Source organism: Ruditapes philippinarum, unplaced genomic scaffold (genome assembly GCF_026571515.1).
Source record: "Ruditapes philippinarum isolate M1 unplaced genomic scaffold, ASM2657151v2 ctg462_1_1_1_1, whole genome shotgun sequence".
NCBI classification, from domain to species: domain Eukaryota; kingdom Metazoa; phylum Mollusca; class Bivalvia; order Venerida; family Veneridae; genus Ruditapes; species Ruditapes philippinarum.
Genome location: NW_026864560.1, coordinates 281,893 through 293,669, shown reverse-complemented (window position 1 = coordinate 293,669; position 11,777 = coordinate 281,893). Strand labels below are relative to the sequence as shown.

At 32.1% G+C, this 11,777-nt stretch overlaps 2 protein-coding genes across 2 annotated transcripts; both read right to left on the bottom strand.

The window, feature by feature from the left end:
- Positions 1-212: 212 nt before the first annotated feature.
- LOC132726083 (C-C chemokine receptor type 4-like) lies at positions 213-1,746 on the bottom strand. Its single transcript, XM_060711350.1, has one exon. It carries the CDS (start codon positions 1,744-1,746, stop codon positions 679-681), a length of 1,068 nt encoding a protein of 355 aa, XP_060567333.1. The 3' UTR covers positions 213-678.
- Positions 1,747-4,115: 2,369 nt separating this feature from the next.
- On the bottom strand, positions 4,116-6,198 carry LOC132726074 (uncharacterized). The gene is made up of 3 exons (XM_060711340.1): positions 6,027-6,198; positions 5,189-5,473; positions 4,116-4,583 (listed from the first exon to the last, which is right to left on the bottom strand). Exons 1-3 carry the CDS (start codon positions 6,133-6,135, stop codon positions 4,138-4,140), a joined length of 840 nt encoding a protein of 279 aa, XP_060567323.1. The 5' UTR covers positions 6,136-6,198; the 3' UTR covers positions 4,116-4,137.
- Positions 6,199-11,777: the final 5,579 nt, after the last annotated feature.

Genomic DNA, 11,777 nt, shown 5'->3' with positions numbered 1-11,777 from the left:
ACATCGGTACCGTATTTTTACCGGGTCACGTGAATCAGTGGGCGGAGCGATCCCTTCCCTGAAGTAATGTCAATTGGAATGCATGACTTGTAAAGATCGTTGACCTCAGGTCACTAGCCCACATGTCATTTCTTTGTTCATGTTGTTGTCCGTTAAGGCAGATAATTATATGTCATTTATTGTCCAAACGAGGAATTTTGCAAGAAATTTAGCAATATATACGCACAGACGGCGTCGAAATGGTGTTTGAAATCGTACACGAGTTTACTATTTTGAATGCTAACTGAAGACAAAACGTCTTCTTATTCCTGATTTAATAATCATAGCAAAATCATAGCAAAACAGAATGACAAAAAAATACTTTAGGAAACATTATTCAAGCATCTCAAAAAGAAGTGATAAACGTTAAAAGGAAAACCAGAATTATGTTTACATGTCACGCAAAAATGTACACTTGTCACGCAAAAATGTACACTTTTTCTCTTTGAACTTCCATACAAAGGTTTGTTCCTGTTTAATAGCAAACTGTTCCAGTGGTATCCTGTTTACTGACGCTATTATGTAACATCGGGTTCTCCTCTGTGAGTTGTATTTTATGAAATTATCAAAAGCAGTACGTGCACAAAAAGACATGGACTGTTTCATCTATATTCGTTCCGTTACATGCCCCACGACCGATCATGGGATAATGTATACGTCAGCAGGTTGGACTCTGTTTATTTTTAACAAAAGTTTTGTTTCCTCCCTAAACATTGCTCCTGTGGTGAAGTATATAAAGAAATTCAGTGCAAAATGTGTTTTTTCAATAGTTTCAATTATAATTTTACTTGTATATAATAAGTGCACTGTACAGTCTTGCTCTGACAAAAAATATAGCTGCAACAGATAAATTACTGATACTGGTAAAGTTGTCAGTATAAAATAGTATGAGACATAGAGTAATAAGGTCGTGTGTGCAGACGACTTCTTTGCTGTATGCTGTTTTTCAGATCCGCAATAATTCTGGCCTTGTTTGTTACTGATGTAACGCAGTAGACGAATATTTAAAAGCAGTACGAACATTGGTACGATAAAAAACGACAGCAGTTCAGTTATGATCGCCCAAACTTGCCATACTGAACCTTGACCCCCAATTAAAACCTCACTTCGGATAAAACACGTATTTTCTTCATAATACCAGAAGTAGCCTTGAATTGCACTGAGCAAAGCAGAAAATACACCTAAAACCAGTGTGAAAATGGTTGCCTTCTTCTTTGTGCAGTATTTGATCCGTTTAAATGGATGATAAATAGAAATGTAGCGTTCCACACTAAATGCTGACACAAGAAGCGGGTCCATATACTGAAAGAAGTAATAAAGGACGGTGAAAATTTCACATAATCCAGGAAAACTTAAAAGTCTTACTCCCCATCGCATTTCAAGATTATAAATTGAGTATAGAACTAAATATGATAAATGATCAATGGCCAATGCCGCAAGGTAAACACCAGATGAATTTAGCATGTGTGGTCTAACCCACACAAGAAAAGACAGTATGTTTCCAGGTATTCCAACGGCTGTGATGTATGGTAATGAGTATTTTTGAAACAAAGCTGAAGATTCATAAATGTACATTGTATTTAAACATTTCTTGCCATCAGTGACATTTGTGCTTTCCGTTGCCTTAGACAATGTAAAAAGAGGAGATGCGTTATCATGCGCGCCGATATCTGTTCTTGCTGTTGTAAATAGTGCTGTTATTTCCATCTGCAAAGATAATATCAAACATATATATGTTTATATGTATATTAAGCTTCAAGCATTACCTTTTTAGTACGAAGAATTTTAACTTACTTTCAAGGTATTTAAGAACAAGAGTATGTTTTTTCATACAGCTTCTCGATGCAGTATACACAATGAATGTTTTAACTGTTGGTATTATTATGGACTTTTTGATAAAAGCAATGACTTGCCTACGTGTTCATGTGAACTTTGGTCAATTATAAATTATTCGTTTTGCTGTTATAATATTTTGAGGTTTTGATTCTCTTATTAACTGAAGATTCAAAATTCACTTAGGAATATCTTTAAATCATTTTACACAGTTTACGCTCATAAAAGTGGTTTCAATCCCTCTGTAGTGTAACAATGCTGAAAATATCATACGAAACAATGTTGGGAGTAAACATTCTTTGATTATATATCAAAACAGGGAGTTTGTAAAATTAAAACTTCCCACCCAATTGTTTAACAGGAAAAAATATATAATTTTAAAAGAAAGTATTTGAATTGAGCATACAATGTCAAACTAAATCGAGTCTGACGACATATCCAATATAGTATCTATACAATAAACATTTGTATATTTTATTTTCAAATATTATCTCAAGTGTCATTCTTTACTTTAAACAAAGCATTTTATATTTTGTTTATTCTAAACGAATTGTTATACCTAGAAACAAAAACTGTACTCCTACGAACTAAAGCTCACCTTTTTGCTGATTCAGATCCAAATGAATTCAAATTGCTTGTAATGTAATTTTAAACTACAGCACACAATCTCAATTAAAACCCCAAAGCACTACAGGCTATAATTGATTGATATGGAATAGCTTTTAAGACTCCCTAAACAGATGATAATGTCCTGTTGAGTCCCTCAGGATCATTGTATTGAAGCGATGAAAGTTTTAATCCAGTGAAAGACATTGAATGTTATATATAGCCATCTAGCATACATAAATAATGAAAGTTTGTTAAATAATGCAAAAATGGGGTATACATGGGGATACAAAAGCTAATAGATGGGACACGAGGTAAACATTACAATGAACACCTCCCTAGTGATGTTGTTCCATTAAATGTTTACTAATTTCTGCTCATTACTTTACTGGGTTGTTTATCGTATCAACAGTCACACTATAAAATCATCGCGTGTTATTCTTACCATAATTATGGTAATCACCCGTGTATATTTCTTCAGTGACAATTGATTAATAAAAGTAATTGCCTTGCCATAAAATGACAGGATCCTGGCTGGATGGAGAGTTAGGATATTAATGTAAACATAAAAGTTAGATAAAGAGAGAATACAGATATGTTTGATAATGAAAGACTCATCATATCCTCATATTGATATGCAAAACAATAAAGTGACTCCACTAAGTTTATTTGACATGACGGGGCCGCAGATGTTTTCAAGAGTTTTTGTTTAACCGGATATAGGTCTGGACGAATAACTCGTGTTCAAAATTTATAATTATTCGCACACTTCGTTTCCCACAGATAATCAATTTTATTGTGCAAATTGACCCTATTTAAAATGGAAATCGATGCAACGCTTTTCACTCAATTAGGGTAAACATTGCATAAAAATCGATTATTACACTGTATTTGAATACCGAATATATTCAAATATTAACAATTGCATAGTTTTCTGTTTTAAGTGCACCAGTTGTTTTCTGAAAGAAATTAAGATTTTATGATTTTAGGCTATTGGACCCCAGTGAAGTTCCTTTAACGTTTATGAAATTAACAAACGAGTAAGAAACAAAATATAATCAATGTTAAAAGGTTCTGCCAAATTGGTTGTGTCTTGATTTTCATGTCAACATCTGTCGTCATTTGCTAAATCCAGAAAATAACATAACATTATATCATAAGTAAACAACGAAACAAATGACGCCGTATCTCTAAGTCAAGCCTATCAAAGATATTATGGAAATTTGGCCGTATCATTCATCCATCAAAAGCAATTCCATCATTTATATAATTGGGTTTGATATATTATTAAAGCCTGGTAACTCCGAAAATATCCACTCTTTCACGGTATCAAATATCTTTGTTATGTAAGTTTATATTTTTCAATGCTTACATGTATTGTATAAGTACTTATATCTATTGATACATGTAGGTTTATCTTTGAAATATCAAAAATCTCTTCATATGGTATCTGGGTTCATTTGTTTTGTTTTGTTTTGTATTTATTTTATGTCAATCTAACCTACAAAAGCATGTCTAATAGCAGACTGACAAGATGGATAAAGTGAGAGTTGCTGGTGCTCAATTTGTCTAACTTAACTGAAAAGTAGTTCCGCTAACGTTTCAGTTGGGTTCACATTGAAATAAAGCAACAATGATAACCGATCAGGAGTTTATTTATTAATAACTATACAATAGAAATCCGGTGAAACTTGTCAATCTATCGCCGTAGAATGTTAGATCATTATGACGTTCAACAGTTACAGTCACGGTGTCACCGGCCTTAAGATCCATCGTAGCCGTCACAGAACTATGCTCATATTGACCTTGGTTATAAGCAAATGCACCTGCAATCTCAGCATTATTTTTTTCAAGAATAACGTGCATATTCAGATCTTGAGTGTTGCCGCCATTCATCATAACTGACGTGGAAAAGACATAAATTCCACCTACTGGTGCAATGAAAGTTCCATTTGCGGCGTTGTACCCGTTTCCTACATTGAGAGACACGTCATCAAAAACGACCCTGTCGTGAATGTTGTTGTGTTGTACAAACTTCACTGCTGCGATTGTAGCTTCAAATGCAACTGTCTCTAGAGTATCCAAAACAAATCTTTTCTTTCCATCTACAAAAGATGAAACTTTGACAAACAGTAGACATGTATAAAAACTGTCTGTTTTATTGACTGCGTGACATGACTATATAGTTTAAAGAAAAAGTACTTCAAATATTGGGTGTAAAGCTTTAACTTGTGAAGTATACAACAAATATTTCAAAACCTGCGCAACAACATTGCTTTCATATTCTTATTATACTTGAAGAAATCTTTTTGCAAAAAAAAAACAACCAACAAAAAAAAACATCATATATTCCTATAGTTTTAAGCAAATATAAACATCTAATAATTCGTCCGCCTAAAACTATTAGATTGTTATTTAAAATGTGTTATATAAAGATTTTAGAAATGCGCCACTACCTTATCGGAATTTTACAAATATAAGTGTTTCCCAAAAAGTAATCACTTTAGTATTGTTTATTGTGAGAATATCAAAAATTTTTCTCCAAATGGCGTCCACTTGGATAGTTAGATTGCAATTAATCTGAAGACATTATTTTTTGCAAAGAATTCATATTCTGTTAAGACTTGTTTACAGCAAATTGTCCTATCAAATACATTTAACACTGTGTTAATGAATTAACGTATAGCTTAAATGATGTCACGTGTTTTACCAGTTACTCTGTCATCTCTGCGTATCCGACTAGCCTTTACGATATCATTATTAGGTTTACTGGATTCACCGTTTGTTTGCATCCGTGGCTGCCTCAAAATTTTCACAAGACGCTTTATTTTGCGCTCATATTTCATTGTTTTCAGTTTCAGTTCGTATAGCTCATGCTCAACTATCTGTTTGTCATTGTCCTGTGAAGCTGCTCTCTCGGATAGTTCGGCTATTGTCTTTTCCTGTGCTGAAACAGTATTTTCGAGAGTCCTTATCCGCAATGCTTGTCTTTCAACTGCAAAATACAATCCATATCATAATAAATACAGTTTTAGTATTGATGCTCAAAGAAAACAGTTGATATTTCTAAATGGATTTCTTTCATTTATTTATCGGCACTTGATTTGCAAGTTCAATACATCAAGAATGAAATTTCTATCTGTACAAGTGCACAAGAATATTTTTTTTTATTATTTGCAAACAAATATATTCCCTTAAGCAATGTATGATTAAAAATCATAAACAAAACCTTTTGATTTGTTATTTCAATTATGACATTATCAGATTTGACCAAGTTCTTGAGTTCTTTGACTTCAAATACTTTCCCCTTGCTATAGGCAAATTAATCAAAGATCCCAGGTGAGATTCGAATCTACAGCAGAATACACAAGTGAGCTGAGGTCAGTGTCCTTAACTACTCGATCACTGAAGCGCTAAATCGCACAACATAGTCGAATGTAATTTGTTGACATGTACGATAGAGACAAGAGGTTGACATTAATATTCTATGTTCTATATAAAATTGTACAACACGAAAAAAATGAAGAGCAAAACAACAAATAACTTACATTTATTCTCTAAGGAAAGAAGACGCTCATATACGTCATGTTGCGCAGTGCCACATTGAGCATCATTTATAGTAACCAAGGTTACAAGAAAGATCGGCAAAATAAACATATTGTGATGATTTCTTACCAAAATATGTTATTTTTGTGAAAATACTCAAAATTTGACCTACATGGAGATAAAAGTCACAGATAAGATTATATGCAGCATTTAGGTCAGACAGAAAATTTATCTCTAAAAATCAAATGACATACACATTAAGTCAAAATCTAATTATTCTCTTACATACCAGAAAATGAAATACTAATGAAATACATGTAAATGTATTCTTTTGTACCACTATCTTTTTTTGTGCACTATCATAATTATCATCATTTTATAAGGATGCATCGTAAAGGTTCGAATACGACAAAGGAAGACAGATTTATACAATAACTTAGCATGATATATAAGAATGGGATATAAAAGATAATTATATTTTAATGGCGAATAATGTAAACGATCTCAGTACAATATTTCATTGTATAAAAAGAATGCTCATACAGAAGCTGACTCCGATCAATTGTTCTCATACAATAAAACAAACTTTTTTCAATGTTATAAGAGATGATATCAAGTATAGAGCAAAACAGAATTTAAAAAATTAAAATTTTATTTATAGGAGACTCTATTGATCTTTTTTAAAATCAAATACATTTTTAAAAGTTTAAACTTGAATATATACAAAAAGAAAATATGTTGTTTTTTATTCAAATTCCACATGGCAATTATCAACAATCAATATGACGTCAACAATTTATTAACATCCACAATATCAATAAAAAAAACATATATGTAGAAATAGATATAAAGTATGAAATCAGTCTGATTAAAACGATGCAAGTTTAATATACTATTTTTGGTTGATTCAATCATTTTCTGAGGTTGTGTTTGGTTGTTTGATTTTTCGTTTGTGTGTTTGTTGTTGTTGTTTGTATGAGATCGTGGCAGAACTTATTTCACGGATTTTCCTCCAGTCTTACGACGACATTATCAAGTTACAAACGCTAGTTACACAGAAATCTGAATAATAATAATAAAAAAAAAAATCTTTATTTATTGAAGGTAACATACAAAGTTTACAGTAACAAATATACTTATTTTCAGTATGGCCTTTTGATTTAACAATAACAAAGAAAAAAATGTAGATCTATACAAATATTTAAAATCTTTCGGTATATATATATATAAAAATTTAAAAAAATGAAAAAATATATATATTTTTAAATGTAAAGGTTAGATAATTTTTATTCATTCATCCGACTGACTATTATATTGTTACAGTAATTATAGATAAACTCGTAATGATTAAAAAAAGAGAGAGAAAATGATGATATCAACATTTAAAACAATATAAAGTGATCAATTTAAAATAAATTTAACAGTTGTTTTTGAAAGATTGTAAAGTCGAACATTGTTTGATAGTAATAGGTAATTTATTTCAAACGTCAATACTGAAATAAGAAAAAGAATTCTTTAAATAATTTGTATACTTTTCAGTACAAGATCTTTATGAGCGATTGAGCGTAAATTATGTTATTCATTGTGAGAGAAACTAAAAATTTCACTCATATATAACGGTGTCAGATTGTTTAAAGATTTATACACCATAATTGCTGTGTGGTATTTCACTCTGAAATTGAATTTCAGCCTTTAAGTTTATTAAAAAGATCTAATGTTGGTGAACGTATCGGTCTATTAAGTGTAATTTTTGCAGCTCTTTTTTGAATAGAGTTTATTTTATTGATGTGTGAGTATGTGTCCTTTCCCCATACTGTAATTATTGTAATTCATAACGTTCAAATTATGTCAGTACACTATTTCAAACAGTATCAAAATACAATACACAGTCAAAGTAACATGTTAATCTCTTTTAAAAGGAAATGAAGTTTTTCGAAAAGAATGTGTATGAAAATGTTCTATTTTTTCACGTTTAATATTGCTGGAGCCCAATTCAGGGTAGGTATGGCACTGTTTTCATTTCATCTTTGATAAGACTGTGATATTGCAATACAGTTATGTCATTCTTTGACATATTTTATATTCATGCTATCATAATTAATGCTGTTTGATATCAACTTCGTGTATTCCTATTTACCAGCATCAATTTTTGATTCCGTGTTTTCCTCTGTGTCGCATGTATCGTAAACTGACTGACGACAGATTTGTCATGACGTCACTATGAGACAACCGTGCATAAACTTCAAGATCAGTTTACGTCTGATAATTTCCGTCGAGTGCCGTTTAAAACGTAATAACCTAATTGTTAACGTGCATATACTTCAGGGTTACGTAATTTATTTATTTTAAGCAAAAGCTTTGTCTCTTCCCGAAAAACTGCTCCAGTGGTGAGATATATGTAGAAATTCAATGCATAGTGCGTGTGTCCAATAGTTTCGACAATGAGTTTACTCACATAAAATAACAGAACAGCGCAGTCATTCATCACGTTAAAGTATAGCTGCAACAAGTACATTACTGACACCGGGAAAGTTGTCAGTATAAAGTAAAATGAGACGTAGAGAAGCACGGTTGTATGAGCAGACGACTTCTTTGATGCGTGGTGCACTTCAGATTGGCCAATATCATTGCCTCGTTTATATCTGATGTAATATAAAAGGCGAATATTTAAAACCAATATGAACATAGGTAGGACCAAAAACGACAACAGTTCAGTTATTAGCGCCCAAACTTGCCACACTGAACTTTGACCTCCGACTAGAACCTCACCTCGGATATTACACGTATTGTCTTCAAAATACCAGAAGTAGCCTTGAACCGAACTGAGCAAAGCAGAAAATAACGCTAAGCCCATTGTGACGATAATCGCCCTTTTCTTTGTGCAGTATTTGATCCGTTTAAATGGATGATAAATAGAAATGTAGCGCTCCACACTAAAAGCTGATACAAGAAGCGGGTCCATGTACTGAAAGAAGTAATAAAGGACGGGGAAAATTTCACATAATCCAGGAAAACTTAAAATTCTTATTCCCCATTCCGTTTCCAGACCATAAATGATGTACAGAACTAAAAATGATAAATGATCGATGGCTAATGTTACCAGGTAAACACCAGATGAATTTAGCATGCGTGGTCTAATCCAGACAAGAAACGAAAGCAAGTTTCCAGGGAGTCCGACCACAATGATACATGGTGAAAAGTATTTTTGAAATAAACTTGCTGATTCTAAAATGTGTGTGGCATACAAACAAGCTTTAACATCAGTGAAGTTGGTGGTTTCCGTTGTCGTAGCAAACGTTAAAGAAGAGGACGTGTTCTCATGCGCGCTGACATCGAATGATGTTGTAAATGACGTTTGATTTTCCATCTGAAAAATCAAAAATAAGCATAAGAAAAGGTAGACATTTTAGGGCATACAAAGTGGGATAAATAATACAGAGTGTTCTTAAAGGAAGAATGATAACTATCAGTACCCATTTGGGGGATGTTTGAGTACTCAGTTTAACAAAGCAGCGTGTGTGAGTGCGTGACAGTCTTGGGTTTCTCAGCATTTGTTTTTTTTTTATTTTTGTTTTCCTCTTTCTTTTTCTTTCTTTTATTGTTGCTGTTGTTGTTGTTAATATTGTTGTTGTTGTTGATATTATATATCTATAAGTAGATAAATTACATCATGCATTAAGATAATAATGATTTTAACAATCATAACAGTGGCATTGCTTCCTTTAGGCCGCGATGCCGCGACGTTCGCGACCTACACATCTGCCAAGGAAAGTGAGGAAAAGTATAATTCATTTATTTTTATACAAACAATTTCTTATACCCATAAACTATTTATAAATTTTATTGTACTAAGTGTACGCTAGAACGCACCTCCCACAATCCAGACCAAAATAACAATCATTATAATAATCATAAATATAAAATGATATTTAATCATAAATAAACAATGATATTAGCAACAATAATAATAATAATAATAATAATAATGTTTTTCATCATCAATATCATCTTCATTATAATCATAATATTAACTTAAAAATAATAATAATAAAAATAATAACTGTAAAAAAATATTATAATGTTAATAGTAAACACAAACAAAAAATCAATAGTATGTAAAGTTAAAAAAGCTGCGAATAATGTTTAAATCGTGTTAATACAATTTTTTACTAAAATTTGTTATATTCAAAACAAAAATCTTTTATAAAATTATGGTTCACCTGTCTGTCAGTTCCAAATTCAATCCAATAATGAACTCATAACCTAATGTGAAACAATCACTTAATACATATCTAGAGGTTTTAATTGACTGGTTGTCTCTCGGGACCATCGCTGTCGAGTGGTAGAGATTTTGATTCCAGATAGAAACGTAGTTTGGTTCTCCTGTATTGACATCAAAGAAACCAGTTTTCAACAACCGGCCTGCGCCTGTATCCTTCCGCATGCCAAAAGTTATTAAATTTAAAATGATGATGCTACATTGTAAGTATTAAATGTAGCTGCAAATATAATGCAAACAAAACGAATTTTATTTAAGTGCATACAGTCCTTTGATTTGCTGCAAAAAGCTCATCTGTGAAATTTTCATAATGTGTGCATAAACAGGACCTGAATTGCGTTGCCATTTGATACGATGATTTTATATGTTAAACTATATTGAACTCGGCGTAATAAGCGGTGTCCAATATAGGTTTTGCAGCTGTGTACAATCAATGGGTCAAGTGTACATTATCGTCATTATTTAAATATATTGAGACCTACTTTAATCTACTAAATTGATTGATCAACAAATATTCTACCTTCAGGGTAATTTTGTGATATCATACCATTAAAAACAATTAATTTTTAAATCGTTTTTATTTCCACTAACGCGTAGCTATAGGGCCTTTATTGTATCAAGCAATTATTCATCAATCAGTGATGCTGTATATGTATTGATTTCTTATTTAAAATTTGCCGTCTATTGTTGTATTTTAGCTGAGTGAGTACAAGAAGCAGTTCCGTACCTTGCGAAAAAGCCGTTTAAAAAAATAACTATGTTTTTGTCTTTTAAAAGCGGCCGAACGTATTTGATCCGGGCAAAACTAATTTATGTTTGTTCAAGTATGCGATCATTACACTGAAATTGTATTGCATATCGTCATCAGTTCGGATGAATCACGTGTCTGATCAGAACTTTATGTATTTTGTTGCTGGTGATGTTGTTTAAACCTAAAGAATAGCAAGTTTGTGTTACAAACAAAATTAGAATTCCAATCCTTAGCGAAAGCTAAGACAGTAAAATTCAATATGTTAGTGTGACCTTAAACAAAGACAAGAACATCGCAGCAAGATTTTAACAGTCCAAACCTTCGTGGCATACATCTAAAATAAAAAATGTTGTTACATACTGAAATTCATTAGCCTATCTTGAATATGTTAGGAGTTCGCGGCAACCATGAATTTGACCATGTGGAGAAAGAATCTCATGAAATGTCAAAATCATGTATTCATCTAGCTTGTGTACTTTTTTGGTCGTGGATTGTTTATTTTTCACCTTGACTTTCGGAAATTTTACGGGTAATTTGATCTTATGTTCCTTGGACAGGTTCCAACGGTTGAACCTTATTTACCATGGTATAGATACTTCTTGTTATTTATCCAAAGATCCATCTGATTAATATCAGCCAACGCTAAACATTAGGATATAACGGGCACCAATAGGTCACCTTCTCGTGACCTTTCAAAAAGCATCACCGGGGTCAGGTCAATTT